This window comes from Pelodiscus sinensis, chromosome 11 (genome assembly GCF_052426305.1).
Source record: "Pelodiscus sinensis isolate ZL-2025 chromosome 11, ASM5242630v1, whole genome shotgun sequence".
In the NCBI taxonomy this organism is placed as follows: domain Eukaryota; kingdom Metazoa; phylum Chordata; order Testudines; family Trionychidae; genus Pelodiscus; species Pelodiscus sinensis.
The window spans coordinates 48744414-48762002 of NC_143062.1; the positions used below are offsets into that span (position 1 = coordinate 48744414).

Genomic DNA, 17589 nt, shown 5'->3' on the forward strand with positions numbered 1-17589 from the left:
TCCCAACCTTCAGCACCGGCACCCCGACTCCGCTCAGCCACTTCCTCTTCTGCCTCTACTCTCCCACCTCACTCCACTCTGTTGGGCCCTCAGCTGCGGTTCCCAGCTTCATCATCCTCCCGCTACCATGTGACACCTACCCCAGCTCTCCCTCCCAGATGAGAGAGCAGTCTTCCCCACCGGCGTGGGAGTCGTCACCTTCCACAGGTGCCTTCTGCTCTGTTTCCAGGGCTTCCCTACAGACAGAAGATGCTGTCGGAGGCGAGGTGAACGTGGACAAAATGCCACCTCTCCAGATACGTGCTGAGTTCCGTTACTATTCCTCGTCTCTTCCTACAGGTCCTGACCAAGGTGCCAGATGCACCCCCCATAATGCAGCCCAGCCCCTCTGGGTGCACCCTGGGTCTCAGCAGCTGCAGCTGCCTTTCCTAACTCTTGTGAGTTCTGCAGATTGTTGAAGTGCTGCCAAATGAGTACATATAATGTAGCTACATATATAAGAATATTTGTCGTGTAACTATGGTTACTATAAGGCATTGGAACAAGTTTTTGACCTACAAAGCAGGACTTTGAAACAAACATTTTTCAAGAAACAAATGGTGGTTTATATAAAAATAGCTTTTGCTACAGAACAGCCCCAACCTATGGAAGTGGGCGAGCTACATCCTGGTATTGGGGGCTCTCACCTTTCCTTGGTCTGTCTGCAACAGGCCTGGGCAAAATATGGCCCATGAGCCAGATCCGGCCCATCAAGCCACAGCATCTGGCCCACGGATGCAGCAGGGAGCCCCAGGCAGACTCCTCTGCTTGCCCCACACACCACTCAGAAAAGCAGCTGTGGGGCTATTTCTCTTTCAAACCTGTGATCCCAGAGGGAAGGCGGGGAAGGTTTCAGGCGTAGCCCCCCCCGCCCCTAACACAATCCCATTGGCCAGTTTCTGTCTGAATAACAGGCAGCATACACAGCACTATGCCCCCCTCAGCCTTCAGCTCAGTTATTCACACAAGCTCATGGCCCTGCAGCCTGTGCAGGCATGGGGCAGGCAGACAGGCTGGCTGAGAATCGTTTTAAGCTCTGTGGGCATTTAGCTCTGTAGGCAGGCAGGCTGGTTGGGCTGCTAGCTGGTAAGTCTCCTGGCCAGAGCCTGCCTCTGCCCCTCGCCTGCACCCATACCCCCTCCCAGATCTGGCACCCCAATCCTCTGCTCCAGGTCACAATCCCCTCCTACCCTAAGTCACAACCCAAACTCCTGCACCCCAGTCCCCTGCCCTTCTTCACCCAAACTCCCTCCCAGACTTCTCTCTCCTTCCTGCAACCCAATCCTTTACCTCAAGCTCCCTTCTACACCCAACCCCTACCCCAGATCCCGCACCTCCTCCATTAATATCATGGAAGAGTGCGGCCCTCGACCACTTTCCAGATTCTTGGAGTACCTTCCCCATCAAAAATTATTGCCCACCCGTGGTCTACAAGGTTCAGCCAAATGCTAATTCCATTATGCTTATTAAGGATCAATGTTCCCTCTAAGATTTTCCATATATACATGTTTGTGTGCAGCAGGAACAAGAACAACCCCATTTAAATTGTTCAGCTATTAAAAAAAAAGTAGTTAAGATCAGATGGCTGAAACAAGGAAGGAAAAGATGGAACTAAACATTGCTAAAATACTGCAGTTATCAAAGCCCAGGCCAAAAAAGACCTCACCTGGGGAAAAAAAAACAGCCTTGGTCAAAGCGTAAATATAAAAATGAATCGCAGTATATAAATATAAGCAACTTAAATGTGTCATTTGTTCATAACTTGAAATTTACACACATGTACCCCAAAGCTCTTTGAAAGTGTAAAATCATTTTAAAAACAAAAAAGTTCAAAACCTCAGCTAGCAAAAGAGAAGCCAAGAAAGTTTAAAATAGTCTCTCATAATAAACACAGCAAAGGACCTCACATTTTCAAAAAAAAACTTTAAAAAAAATTATATATATATAAATTAGCTTTTTAAAAATTACACTGAAAATCCATTCAAATATTTTATTCAAGGTTGCAAAACTGACAGTTCCCCTTTATCTGGCCGTGAGCATCTATTGACAGCCTTCACTTCATTAGTTCTCTTCAAGTGTCCTGAGGCTCTCACAAAGCTGAACTTTTTTTCCTTAAGTGATTCATATTAAATGTAAATTAAATGAACATAAAAAGAGAAACCCAAAATAAACACCCTAAATCCCTTTGTCAATACTAAAGCAACTAAAACCATAAAAAATTATCATTAAAATAAAAATTTAAAAATAATTATGGATAGTCCTATAAAATACAAAAAATAATACTGTTTACTTTTTTTTTAAGCTCAAAAAAGGACACCAGTTGGGTGGTTTAAAAACAAAAACCAACTTAGTGCACGCACACGCACACGCACACGCACACACGCACACGCACACACGCACACGCACACGCACACGCACGCACACGCACACGCACACGCACACGCACACGCACACACACACACGCACACACACACACACTCAATATAAAACAATAAAGCCCAACTATTAAACTCCTACTCAAAATAGGGGTGGGAATGGCTAACATCTCCCTTACTAGGTGATGCTTATTCCTTACTGTCAGTGGCTGCTCCAGCTCCGTGGGGCCTGATGCGCCATAGACAGGGATGCTCCAGCCTGGCAGGATCGACCCCCACCCCAGCAGGGGCTGCCAGTGCAGCTGCTGCCCGCCACGTAGCTGCATGTGTGGCTCCTCCTCTGCTGCTGGCTGCCCATGACGTGGCTCCTGTTCTGGCCCCCGCTGGAGCTACCAGAATAGCAGCTGCCCACAACATGGCTCCGGCCCTGACCCCGGCCACGGCCGCCAAAGGAGCAGCCACTGGCTGCCCACAATGCAGCTCTGGCCCTGGAGGAGCAGCCATACCACGATGTGGCTCTGGCCACAGCTGGGGCCACTGGAGCAGCTGCCATGTGGCTGCCCATGCAGCTCCGGCTCTGGCCCCAGCCGGGACTGCTGGCCACCTGCAATGCAGCTCCGGTTATGGCCCCGACTGGGGCTGCTGGAGGAGCTGCCTCCTGGCACATGACCCATAGCTCCAGCCCTAGGGAAGGGCTGAAGCTAGGGCCACAAGGTGGCTGCCCTGCTGCTCCTGGGGTGGGGCAGCTGCCCACCATGTGGCCCCACCCCAGAGCAGCTGAGCAGCCACTGCACAGCTCTTCTGAGGAGGTGGGCAGGAGGCAAATTTTTGGTGCATGACCCTGCAGGAGCACACCTTCGAGGGAACCCTGTTAAGGATGCTAACTTTTGGAGACCAGGGGCTGCACTACTTAACACACCTGCCCTAGTTCAATACCAAGACTAATAATCTCACATCCAGTTCTTAATTCAGGTCCCCCTATATTGAAACTGAGCTGTAAAATTGTACATATTGTTGCTGTCAGTCTTCCAGGTACAACGAAAACAAATCCTTATACTTTCTCATCAGAGACGTACAGTCGCTATCAACACACACCCTTTTACTGTCTATAAATATGAGATAGCAATCGCTGGTATTTCAGTTCAGAGTATTTTTTCATGTTTTGTTTTCCATTGCTTATCATTTCTGTGCATGCTGCTGCTTTTTTCATGAACCCATTGAATACACCCCACTTTTTTTTTTGAAATTTTTATTTTATTTATTGCTTATCTTCATGTGTTCTTTTTCCTGTCTTCTGCACCTTCCTCTTAATTTCTGTCCCCAAACACCTGAAAGTTTGCTAAAGAGTGGGTAAGTGTGTCCTACATTTTATTTCTTTTTTCCAAGTACCTGTAATCATATGTTGTTGTTTTATTGCAAAATAACATGTAGAGCAGTTCAAAACGATAAAAACTATTTAGTAAATGTCAAGGAACCAACAGTTTGAATTGCCCTTTTGGTCTTTGTTTTCCCGAAGCATGACTAGTCTTTATAGCAGATTTCTCTCTTCCAATGTTATTTTATGTTAACATTTTAAAACAACATTAATGAAAATAGGGATGAAGATCAATACTTTAAAAATTATTTAAAAATCAAATGTTTTATGTTGGAAAACATATATTTTTCATTTCACTGAAAATAAGAATGTGGGTTTTGATGATTAAATCCTCTAGCTACAGTTTTTTCTAAATTAGCCCAAAAACGTTTTAGTATCTATTGTAGCCAGATCACACAGTTGCATCAGAGCTGAAAAGCTAAGTGAGGCTTGGTCCAGTGGGAGCCTGGAGGAGAGGTGCTATAGAAAAAGTAGGTGCTTCAAGTACTAGTACTGGTCAATCAGTAGGTGGCGCTCTTTCCCGTCAGCTAATGCTGGGCCAGAACAGTACTAGCAGCAGAGGGCGCTATACTGGTGGAGGTGCATGAGACGAAACCCGAGATATGTCAGGATCATGAAGGCATCAATTCCACAAGCATTTTAACGAGCACTTAACTTGAAGGACTTGCGTCTGTGCCTCTGACCTGGAACACATGCTAAATGGTCTGTGGCCACGGCATCTGGGAACGAGACTCCCAGCCCAGGCCTGCTGCCTTGTACTAGCAGGGCTTGAACGACTAGGTCAAAAATAGCAATGTAGACAGCCCAACACACCCCCTGGCTTCAGAGCCCAAGCTCCAGCCTGAACCACAATGTCAAAGTAACCACTATGCAGCTATTTTTAGCTCAAAGCCCCACTAATCCAAATCTCTGGAGCCAGGCTGGGAGCCCATCCCCAGAGCAGTACGGACACACCCTACGTGCATGGCTGAAACAGAGCCCAGCAGGTTCGGTGTCACTTTTTGCCAGTTTGGTGGGACTCCTCAAATGGTTCAAGATATTCCACTCGCCGCTCTGTCTGCAGAAATCCTTCTTCCCTGCCTTTCCTAAGGCCCCAGGCAGCATGACTGTCCAGGGTGGCGTTTTGGGAGAGCAGGGTGAGCAGCAGCCATTCATCCCGGGATGCCTTTTGCTTTTCTTCCCGTTCCCCTGATGATCAGGGAGCAAGAGGAAAGTACTAGGATTCCGTGAATTATTCCTCTGCTCCCTCCCTTCACCAGCCAGGAGTGAGGGGCATGCACGGAATCCAAGCACTTTCCTCTCGCTCTCTGATCGTCCGGTAAATGGAAAGAAAAGCAAGCCGCATCCTGGTAAGCACAGCCGCTGCTCCCCCACTCTCCCGAAATGATGCCTTGGATGGCTGTCCCCTTCGAAAATTGCCATGTACTCTCCCGGTGGTTGCTCTTTTCGGTAGGGAGTTAAATTATTCCATTATAAAATTAATTAGTCAACACTGGTGCAACACTGTAGAAAGCTCTAGAAGTGCTAAGTATTATATTAATATTTCTCATGGGATATGAGTGCCAAAGTCCTCCCCCTCTCTCCCGACACGTCCATTTAGCGCCTCTCAGTGCTTAATTTGTACCCGGGTTTCCCAGGGCTAAGCCCCGGCACCTCTAGGTTTGGCAGCTCATAGCCCTGCTACCTGTGGGCTTGCTGCATCAGTTATAAATGCTGCCTACGGAACCTCTTCCATTACAAATAAGTCACCAGCGTTGGTGTCCGCGGAGCTACATGCATACTGCAGAGGTTTGCCCACCTTTGAAAGTACAGACCGAGGCCCCTGAATTAAAAATCCTATGTATATGGCAGTCATTACTATCCACATCAGTGAGGCACAGAGTAATACACTGCATGTTTCTTAGCTAATACGATTACAAATTCTGCTTAGCATGGGAAGAGGCTAACAATCACAGTGCTGTCACTTGGATCAGTGCTAATATTTACCTCTGCCTTTCTCTTTTTTTTTTCTTAGCACCAGTACCATTCAAAAATAGATGAACTAATTGAAGAAACCGTCAAAGAAATGATAACACTCTTAGTGGCAAAGGTAACCTTCGGCCGCAGGTGAAATGATTCGCTGTTAACATCGCTTTCTTTATGTAGGTGCATTTCCATTAAAATGTGACACATTAAGAAGTTAAATTGGCTTGTTGTTTCTCGCGGGGAAGATCGTGCATCACTCATTGCTTTCATCCTGACTCTCTGACGCTTGAGATGCAGTACGGCCATGGAACGGGATTAACAAATGGCGCCAAATAGAAAAAGTATTCAGGAAACATCTATGTGTTTGCGTCCACCATCTTCTGTGCATAGAAACCCGCAGTCATGCACACAAGCTGTCCTCAGTTGTGGGCGTGATTAAATATAGCTAGAAATATTTCCTTCTGCATAGGCCGTGGAGATAGCTGTCCGACAACACACGCAATGCATGCAAAAGTTGTGCCCGTGAAAAGTTTGTAGGAGCAAGGTTGAGGTCCATGGCCTTGGGGTACCAGGAGACATTCCAAAATGTCTGTTTAGGTCATTAGCTCTTTAGGACTCTATGTGCATATACAGCACCTAGCATAGTCCTGACCTTGGCTGGGGCTGTCCATGGCAGTGTAGTATCACGTTCCCTTGTGTAGAAATTGAGTTTTAATGAGAGCGGTATGATATTTTAGATGTCTAAATTTAGCTCTGAAACCCTGTGGCTATGTCTACACTGCAAGGTTTTTGCGCAAAAATCTGTGGAGCGTCCACACCTCAAATGCGCTTTTGCGCAAGTAAATCAGCAGTAAAACGGCAGAACAGAGGGCTTTTTCTGGCATAGGTAAATCTTCTTATACGAGACATAACTCCCTTTTGCGCTACAGCTATTGCGCAAAAAGGCAAGTGTGGACACTCCAGACGGGTTTCTTGCGCAAGAAACCCCTCTGGAAAAAAGCACAGGTGCTTTCATAGCCATTCTGTGACTAGAAAGCAGAGCTTTCTTGTGCAAGAGCATCCATGCAGCGTGGATGTGCAAAAGCACATCACTTTTGCGATGCGCTTTGAGGTGCGGACATGCTCTTGCACTAGAAGTTTTTGCGCAAAAACTCTTGCGCAAAAGGCTTCTTGCACAAGAAGCCTGCAGTGTTGACGTAGCCTGTGGCGATGAGTGCTAAAACAAATACGTAGATAGGTAGGGTGGATGTCCATACTGCTTGTTCTCTATTTTCAAACTGAGAACAGCACTGCAGCCCAGACGTCAGTCATCACTGGTACGCCATGTGAAGACCTTGAAATGTGGTCCCCCCAACTGATTCCAATCTGAGTATCCTGCAAGGCTGACCACTGGCACCTCCTTGTTCTCTCTCACTGGGAACATGAGCCATGTGACCTCCCTTCGTAGGAGCTGGTGTTCATGGACTCCCACGAGAGGGAGCATGAGTGCTCCAACATTACCCAGAAAGGAGGCAAGGTAACCAGTAGTACCCAGGTGATTGATAGCGTTAGAGGTAAGCTGTGTAGTGCCAAAAAAGGGGTGTGACATTTATTCCCTGCATAAATGCTCTGCAAGACTTAACCTGAACTTGAAATTCAGAATGATCGGTTACAGACAGTATGAGCTTGGTCCTGCTCTCACTTACATAACTGTAAACCTTGAGTTTGTTGGCATTGATCCAACAAACCCATTGTAAATCAGATCAGAATTTCTCCCTCTGAGTTTAAAAGTGATTGAAATCTTTTTCTTTTCAATAGTTTGTCACCATTCTGGAAGGAGTCTTAGCCAAACTGTCCAGATACGACGAAGGGACTTTGTTTTCTTCTTTTTTGTCATTTACTGTGAGTAGAGAAAACCTCTTTCTTGTTTTCATGATTGTTTGCTTACCTGTTTTTTACTGTTAATTCATTCAGCTCTTCTAATAGGTTACCTGGGGAAAAAGTCTTTCTCAATAAGCAATGCTTGCTACGACCACACACAAAGCTTAATGTAAACAGCTGATAACCCTGGATTGCCATGCTGTAATAAAGTTAAAAGGCATTCAAACACCGAATTACAGTAGACAGAGAGAGCCTGGAGCACAGGACCTGGGGAAAGACCCTTACAGATTCACTCTCTGGTACCTGAAGTTGGCAGCATTGTTGCTAGTGTTGCTAAAATACAGGCACTCCTAAGTACTACTAGGTACTACATATTTACATAAATACATTCCAGAAGGCTAGTACAAAAGGACACCCCTAGTCTCGCACAAAATAAGATGGTTTGACATGAATAGCCACGTTTTGTCCAAAACGTCTGGAACAAGGTACAAGGGGAGGTAACAAACAGATGTCATGGCGCATGTAAAGTGGTACGTAACTTGTTTGTCTCAATCTATATAACCGTGGGGGTACCTCACCGTAACCCTTTGTGTAGCCTGGGGACAGCGGAAACTTTTGCTGCTGACTGAGACTCACCTTACCACTGAGCACTCCTGTTGATAGACTTGCGTGTGCCGTTAGAGCTGTGTCTTGAGGACCACTCAACATGGCTGAGCGCCTTTGTCACTAAGCCATGCCCGTGGTCTTTCTGTGTGAGTAACATCAAGATCTGCTGAATTACCAGGCTGTGCTCTCTGCTGGGGCTACTAACTTTGGAGTTCCAAAGAAAGCAGCACTGAGCAGCAGTAACAGCTTAGAAGCCTTGACAGCAACAACATTCCAGCCTTCTCCATGTTAGGTGTTATAGCTACTCTTCTCAGCTGCAGCTGAAGCAGAGGAATTGCATCTTTTGTCTGACTTGCATCAAAGGGTTATCGTGCATTTCTTGCTTTATGTTTGTGCCATTAGCCTCTGTGGGGACGCCCATTTCAAGAAGCAAACGAATATGAAATGTGAACAGTCCCCTATTGTTTCTAAAAAAAAGAAGATAGGAAAAAATGACCTCTGGCTATACATTCTCAATGGACCTAGCCCCTGAAACCATATTTGGTTTCTAAGTAAAATTGTAAAACTCAAATACTGCTCCTCCTACTAAGGGTATGTCTACACTGCAGCATTCTTTTGGGGAAACGGCCATTTTTCTGAAAAAACTTCACTTGCATCCACACTGCAATCGCGTTCTTTCGAAAAAAAATTCCAACATTGGTAAACCTTTCTACAAGGAAGAAGCCTTTTTCCGAAAGCGCTCTTTCAGAAAAAGGCGTGTGTGATCAGGGAAGAGGGAGTTCTTTTGAAAGAAAAGGAAAGAGGAAAAAGCACAGGTGCCCTGGTGGCCACTCTGTCCATAGTAATCACAGCTGAAATGCGAGACAGCATCCATTCAGTGTGGACGCTAGCTTTCGAAAAAGCAGATTGCTTTTTCGATGCGCTTTTGCTATGTAGATGCGCTCTTTCAGAAGAAGTTTTTTTTTTTTTTGGAAGATCTCTTCCAGGAAAACTTCTTTCAAAAGAAACCTGCGGTCTAGACATAGCCTAAATGTTGACCTGTGATGTTGACTGATTTGCTGGCAACAGAAAGGATGCGAATGGTATTCTTGTGTGAATACAGCTTGTAAACTTGTGTTCTGTTTCTACTCACAAACAGGTGCACAAAGTGCCAAGCTTTATTGTGGATTTATTTTGATAAGCCCAGAGAAAAGACACATAAAGACCAATTTTCCAAGGTCCTCTGAAAATGGACGCCATACATTTTGGAAGCACATCTCTTTTTGCAACAGTAGAACTTTTCATCTGGGCTCAAAAATAGTTTGTTTGGTTTTTTACTCTGTGAGCTCTTGAGGTCCCTTCCAACCCTTCTTTTCTATTTTTCTGTTCTGTTTCTACTCACAAACAGGTGCACAAATACCTCTTTTGCCTCTGTCTGGGTGAATAATTTTGTGTGTGTGTTTGGAAACTGCTTTGAAAATTTGACCCATCAGGCCCCAATACAGAACATATGGAACCTCTGAATCTTCTGTTCACTACGGATTGAACTGCGCCTGGGCAGTAGACAGGACTCCCATTACAGATACATGTTATCGATTGTCTCACCTGACCAAATAGCAGTGCTATGACCTCTCATTCTACCGGCCTCCATGAAACCATTTAAGTAGGAATTACGTCTCGGTCCTGAACCAGGATTTGTATTCTCCTATTTCAAATTCCTGGGATTTTTAGAAGAGTGAGATCACGTACGACTCCCACTTATTTCATTGTCACCAGCATAGCGTCACGGACCTTGGTGAGACTGTAGTATCGTGGTCGCCAGGAAGAGCTCATCCGCAGTATCAAACTGATTGTCCCTATGAACTCGGCGTATGTGTTTTCAGCAGTCTCTTTGGTCTACCTCCATGAGATGAATCCCCCTTTGTGTTTTAGTGGTTCTTTATCCCACGTTCCCTTGTCCTTCTGCTTCCCCCTCACTGCCCCAGAATCCTCCTCAACACTCCAGTATTGTTAAAACCAAACAACAGGTCGTGCTCATTCCCAAGAGTTCCTCTCTTCCAGAGAGGGGTGAAGGGCTGAGGCTGGCTGCCTTCCTTCATCTTGGAGTGTCTTAGAGAAGATTCTGAGTGTGCTCTGGTGCCAACAGCAGCGGTTGTGGAGGCGGCAGCTTTTCAGGCATCGGAAGTGCCAGCATCAGCCTGGGTAGACCGTGTAATGTGCAATTCTTCCTTCTCTGTGACTCCAAGCTGTTCCTGGGAGGATGCTGCCTCTCTCACACCACCTCATGCTGTTTACAGTGAATGGTTTGACTTGTGCTGCTCCCTTCTACTGCTGTGTGAACAGAGTCCCTGTCTCCAGGCCTGAATCGTGAAGAGCAATGGGAGGCGGACGGAGATTGGGATTTCGACCTAGTGGCTACGGCTTGATTAAGCTGTGAAACTCTACCCAGAGTAACTCCTGACAGGCGACCTCTCTGGCCAGCTGTGGAAAGTAAATGACCACCCCACACTGTCACCAGCACCTCCCACCACAGGGCTTTGAATGGCACTTTCCAAGGACCCCAGCCCCATTGGTACCGCACCCAGGAATGCTCTGCCGAGCAAGACAATTTCCCACCCTATGAACATCGTCGTCTGTGTTTCGTGTCTACGGTGATACAGAGAGACGCCATCACTCACGACTCCCTGGGTGAACAAAGTGCTCTGGACCACGCCTTTTTAATTCTAGAAAGCCCTAATCCCCCTCCCCCTCCGACCGACTTCTTCCATTGCATGTTTTCCACTCAGAAACTACATGTACTCAAGGGGGGGGGGGTCTTCTGACAAGACAGTTTTATCACCCAGTAGGAAATCCTTCTTTTCAATTCTTGCCTTGAAATTCAATATTAAGGCACCGTGGTAAAGTTCTCACTAGCCCCTTCGTTATAAAGAGCATCGGAATGAAAATGCCCCTTTACATTTGGCCAGTCTTTTTTACAGTCGAATCTGTCTTGGGATCTCCAGTCCAGTCATGCAATGGGTGTCTGCCTGTGAAGTTCCACTGAGTCATAAGCAATGACAGTTGCGGAGGTGCTGTTTAATCTGGAGGGCCTCTTTCATTGAACAGCAAAGTATGACAATGACGTTAATTAAAAACAAAAGAGCAGACGTTACCCACGGGAGAGATGCAAAAGATCTTATCTTTGTTCTTCACAAATTTTTATGGTAAACTGAGACATTTCACAGGAAAGTCGCATCATTTGTGGAAAAACTGCAGCCTTGCAAAACTTACACAACGTCTGGTTGTTTGGAAACTTCACTACATGTAGCCAAATCTTACTTTAGAGAAAAAACAAATCATTATTCGCTTTGGGTTTCTTTGGGTTTTTTTAAAGAGGCTTCATTTTTTGTGGGTGAAGGGGAGACTGTGGAAGGAAGATGGAATTATTCTTGTTACATCTTTACTCACTGAGGAAGGATGGTCCCATAATGAGGTGCCAGGCTGGGATTTAAGAGAAGCAGGTTCAGTTCCCTGGTCTGCAGGAAACTCCCTATGGTATGTCTACACAGCCCGCATCCATGAGTCATTGAACCCACGTGGACAAAGTCAGGCTGGCGCTATTGTGCTAAAGGTAGCCATGTGGCAACTGTGGCTGTGCAACCCACCACGGTCTCCTGGGCTTCAGAACCCAAGATTGAGATCAATCCACAGTGTGTACGCTGCTATTTCTAGTGCTGCGACACAAGCTGATGACCCGGACTCGCTGACCTAGGCTGTGTAGACCTATCCTGTGTGACTTGGGCTTCCTTCTCCTCTCCAAGTCAATGGAAAAGCTTTCCTTCCACCAACAGGACAGAAGCCAGCTCGTTGACCGACTACCTGTCCACTTGGGGACAGCTGTGCTGTCTTACTTCCGCTGTAGGGTGTGAGGAGGAAAACCAGGAAGATTGTGAAGTCAGATGGGCCATCTCCTTACCACAGGGAGAATGAAACGTTTATTTTTCCTGCAGCTCTGTGTCTTGTCATGTCTAGCATTTCTTTTTCTGAGTTTTCATCCTGAAGGCTGGAAGGGATCATGATGCGCATCTGTTCTGAGTCTCCCGAGTGGTGCAGGCCAGAGAAAATCACTCAGTAATTCCTCCATCACGCCCACTGACTCATGGTACTGCCAGAGCTGTTCCACTCCTCTTTTTAAACCTTTCAGGTGTGACGCTTGTGGCCAGGGTAAGCTGCCGTGGGCTGGTTTTTTGTGCCCTTGCCCAATGAGTCGTAGACTCACTTGTTGCGTTTTTAAATATATCCAAGAATACACGATGGCTTCTCCCTGTTCCTTCACCCCAGTTTGGGGGGTCTCGGTGCTGGAACTACTTGAAATGGTACCTTCAGCCGTCGTCACCACTCTGGTCTTTTGTATCGCCTCATTTTGCTTAATTATTCGCACACACGCCCCCCTCCTCCTCCCCACGCACTCCATACAAATACATCCACCCACTCACACATTCTGTCTCACACATAGTCAGCCCCTCATTCAGGACACATAATTTATTCCTCCCAAGATGCAACTGTGCGCGTGTTATATTTAGCCTGTTTTAATGGTAGCTTTAGAAATATTTAGAAGCAGGTGAGCTTTTACACCCAAACAAGGATGGAGAGCTGTGCTTATCCTCATTAAAAAGCATAAGCTTCATGGAAGATTTCAGCTGTGAGCCTTCCAGATGGGCTGCATTCTGGTATGTTTGTAAGAAGGTCTCTCTCCATCCAGCTGGAAATGGCTCAGTTTGAAAAGTCAACCCTGGAACTCCTTTATGTATCCTTTGCTTGCTATGGCTGACACAGGCTTCTGTGTGATGTTTTAGGAAAGGCAACACAAAAGGAGCAAAGCTTTTGGTCAGGTAATTGTCAAAGATCTGTAAGCAGACCCTCGCCCCCAGATCATCAATACAATCACTAAGGCTACGTCTAGACGACTTTTTTTTTTTTTTGAAAAAAGATATGCAAATTCGGTGCTAATTTGCCTACCTGCTTCCGATCGCTTGTTTTTCAAAAATGAAAGTAGTCTGGATGAGTGGGGGTTTTGGGGGGGGGGGGGGGAACACTTTTTCGAAAAAACCACTCTTCCTAAAAAAAGTTTACACGGTTTTTCAAAAAAGGGTTTTTTTCCGAAAAAAACCCGCCTCCAGACTACTTTCACTTTTGAAAAACCTGTTTTTGAAAAAGCAATCAGAAGATATGCAAATTAGCGCTGAATTTGCATATTTCCTTTCGAAAAATATCCGTAGTCTAGACATACCCATAGATCTGCCCTGTAATCTTTAACGTCAAGACCAGTGTGTGTGGTGGGAAGGGGGAGATCTCCCCATCCACACACCAGCAGCGAAAGCAGCGTTGAAAAATATGGGTGTCCCCTTTCTGCAGCTTGGGACCCTGCTCTTGCATTGTGTCCTGCCAATGGAAAAGCGCCCCCTGCTGAGAGGGACTAAGGACTGAGTGAATTCAGATACAAAGAGACATTATTGCTCACTGATAGGTAGCTTTTGCCTCAGAGTTGTTCATACTCGGACTGTTCTTCCTGGAATTGATTGTAAAATCTCTGAGGTTGAAGCTGTTGATTCATAGACTACTAGGACTGGAAGGGAACCTCAAGAGATCATCAAGTCCTGTCCCCTGCCCTCATGGCGGGACCAAGCACCACCTAAATTGGGGTGAGGAACCTCAGGCCTGGGGGCCAGATGCGGCCCTCCGCTTGCCTGGATCTGGCCCCCGAGGCTTAGGGCCCTCCCCCAGCACTGAGGAGCCTGCGCTGGTGCTCCAGCCCCCCTGTTCCCCTTTTGGGGGCTGGAGCGCACAAAATCTACTAGGCTGGGCCCCCTCCCCCAGTCTCTGGTGTGTGAGGGGAATGTGGGGAGTGTCTTTCTTCTTCTCAGTCGGGGGCCACAGTGGGGAGGGGGTTGTGCGTCTCACTTGTGTGTGGGCCCCCTAGGCTGTGTCTAGACTGCAGGCTTCTTTCGAAAGAGGCTCTTTCGAAAGATCGCGTCTAGACTGCAGGCGGATCTTTCGATAGAGGAAATCCGCTTTTTCGAAAGAGAGCACCCAGCGAGTCTGGATGCTCTCTTTCGAAGACGGCCTCTTTACATTGAAGAACGCCTTCCTTCGAAAGAGGAACTTTCGAAGGAAGGCGTTCTTCCTCGTGAAACGAGGTTTACCGCCATCGAAAGAAAAGCCGCGTTTTCGAAATAATTTCGAAAGAACGCGGCTTGAGTCTGGATGCAGGGAAGTTCTTTCGAAAAAAGGGTACTTTTTTCGAAAGAACCCCTGAGTGTGGACACGGCCCTACTGATTTTTCTGTGGGTCAGCGGCCCCTGACCCAAAAAAGGCTCCCCCACCTCTGGTCTAGACCATCCCTGATAGATGTCTATGCAACCTGCTCTTGATGGAGCAATCCACAACCTCCCTAAGCAACTTATTCCAGTGTTTAACCACCCTGACCATTAGGAAGGTTTTCTTAATGTCCAACCTAAACCTCCCTTGCTGCAATTTAAGCCCATTGCTTCTTGTCTTGTGTTTTGAAAACAGCACAGAAATATATTTGCACCCTGAATAAACTTAGGAGAAACTGAGGTTTCCTGTTTGAGGGTGTTATCCAACACATGCCGAACAGAAGTCTGCAAACATAATCTTTCTAGCTTTGTTTGAAGAGAAATACTTGGAACCTGTTGAAATGGGAGCCGCACAAACTGAAGTTATTTGTGATGCGTTTTTGTCATTTTTCTGCCACTATTTTTCCCGCAAAACTTGAATATAAATGTAACAGAAACATCTGAGCGAGCTCACTGCCATCGTGGTGGCCCTGAACTCTGGATGTAGAGGGCAGGAAGAGTGCATGCCTTCCCAGGCCTCCGCATCCTTGTGCCTCCATGGAGCATTGGATAGGGCACATTGGGGAGCCATGGCTGACTGTATTGGCTCCAGGGGTGATGGATTTCCTCATGATGTGGCTAGTTGTTTCCTCCAACTTGTCACGCTGTGGTAACAACTTCTGGAGACTCGGTTTGCATTGATTCCACTGCCGATCCCTTGAGCCATCTGTCCCCACCGCACCCCAATAACTGTTCACAAAAATACATTCCCCTAGCTTCTTTCCAGTCACATTAGGCGGCCAGCCTCCAGGACTCCTGTACGCACTCCAGCTTAACACCCCCGCGCTGCTCCGCTTGTAGGGGTCCAACCTCCTCAGTGATGTAAGCCTTGTAGAGCTGAGGATATCTGCAATAATAGATGCATTAGCAATGTATATTTAAAATCTGACTCCTGTGGCATGAGAGTTGAAAACAAGGCTCTGCTCATTGGCAGCATTAAGCCCCAGAGAAATAACGACATCTATATGTTTCTATTGGCTTTTTCCACAATCCCTGTACCTCCCCCTGCTCATGGGGAAAAAGGAGGAGAACTCCCACATCATCATCTGCTGCAATTTGTGCCCATAGCGACAGTAAAGCCACCTTTCTTCGGGGCGGAGGCGGGGGGGGTAAAACCACCATTTCTTATATATTGAAATAGAAAAAAGGATGTTGGATTTCCTAACAGCATCAATTGTTCTAGTGTTATCTTTAGAGATCATTAAACATCAGTATTAGTCTAAAGTCTAGTTTTGTTTTGTTTTTCCTTTTCAGGTGAAGGCAGCTTCCAAATACGTGGACGTCCCCGTAAGCACAATTTAAACATTGCCTTCTGTCTTCATACTTTGCATTGTGTTTTGGTTGCATTGCACATGTAACAACCCCTCTGAGTGGGGTGTCGGTACTCAGGGCATTCCATGTGATCGGGATTCTAATGCTAGCACTGAAAGGAGGATGTGCGGCAGCCCCGTGCCAGTATTAAACATTGACCCCTGCAACTAGGCAGGAATCCGTAACCAATGGACTTCACCGAGTGTCGAACAGTTACTGTATTTACACTAGGGACTTGGGTCACTGCAAAAAATTAGTGACCGTGTAGTCTGTTTTTTTTTTTTTTTTTTTTTTTTTTTTTGCATCCTATCATTTTTTTCCATTGAAACTTGTCTAGGTGAAATAGATTGTCATTTCAGCGAGAAAAATCCAGAACATGTTAGAGCTGAGCCAAAACATATCTCATGCACTTGCTAGCCTGTTTTATTTTTATTCTTCTAATTGCTGGCATATTTTACTCTTTCAGAAAGTATGTTTCATTTTAACTTTAGGGAAACGGTGGTAAGTTAACAATGTATGTATGGGAAAAAGCACTGATAAAAATAGAGCCACTTTGCTCATGTTTGCAGTTGTGGGGGGGGGGGGAATGTGTGTCTATGTAGAGCTTGACACATAAGGAAGAGAGCCCTTCGAGTTCCTAGATAAAGTACTTACATTGCCAGAAATTCACATTTAAATTGAGTCAAAGAAGGGTGTACAAATGCTAGCTGGAGTAAGGGTTACTACTGGTAAACAAGGTTACATTTACAGACAGACTTTGAGCTGAGTATTTACAAATAAAAATGCGTAGACTTAAATACCCCAGCCCAAATTCTGCCCTCAGCTATACCAGTGAAAACAGAGAATAACTCCACTGATATGAATAAAATGTACTCATGGCCTTGAGCTAGAGAGGATTACTTCAATGTGTATGACACACGCCATTTCCCGCGGAAGTGATACCCACCTGATTGCTAGGATATGTGATAAATGTATCATGAACCTTGAACTTTGTCACCTGTGCTCCACCTGTGAATCAATAGCCCCAGGACTTACCTAGCATCCCAGCCTCTCCATCTTCAAAGAGACACCTTTTAAAAATCACCCTGGCCGAGGATCTGTCTGCACATGGAGGCGGGGTGTGTGATTCCCGGCTCAAGGAGACAAACTGGCTTTGGCATGAATCGAGCTAAAAACAGAATGGAGCAGTGGCAGCGCAAGCTGGCAGACGGGCTCACCAGCCCAAAGCCCGTCCCTAGAGTCTTGGGGTCAGGGCTAGCTCCTCCTGCCTCCCCCACTGCTACCACAGCCTGCTAGCTTGAGTGCGCTAGCTCAATCAGAACTAGCATGACGCATCCCCAGTTCCAAGTGTAGATCACCCCAGAGAAGTGTTTCCACCTCCTTACCCCAGATGGGGAATTTCCTCCCAAAAACGCCTTGGGTCCAGCGTGGGCAAGGTTCAGTCCCAAGCAAGGAAGAGCTTTTCTCTGAGTAAAAATGCCCTGGCTCTATAATTTGGTATCTCTTGGCCTTTGAGGGATGGACATGGGCCGTTTAGAATGCTGGGAAGGGGCTGCTTTTAGCTTCCCGGCCGGACTCAGCAGTCACACGCATGTGGAAGAGCTTGCGATGTTTGACCTTAAAGTCTGGGCTTGTAAGTCACTGAGGCACGTTTTGATCACTTTAGCTGATACGATGTTGCAAA

General features: G+C 46.3%; 1 protein-coding gene across 8 annotated transcripts in view; it reads left to right on the forward strand.

Annotated features, from left to right (window-relative positions):
• CADPS (calcium dependent secretion activator) overlaps positions 1-17589 on the forward strand; it is a 418422-nt gene that overhangs the window by 362465 nt on the left and 38368 nt on the right. For all 8 annotated transcript variants that reach the window (XM_075938477.2, XM_075938474.2, XM_075938479.2 and 5 more), the window contains 3 exons: positions 5804-5878; positions 7552-7635; positions 15849-15881. In XM_075938477.2, the coding sequence (XP_075794592.1) occupies positions 5804-5878; positions 7552-7635; positions 15849-15881 (192 nt within the window). The remainder of the gene's footprint in view (positions 1-5803; positions 5879-7551; positions 7636-15848; positions 15882-17589) is intronic.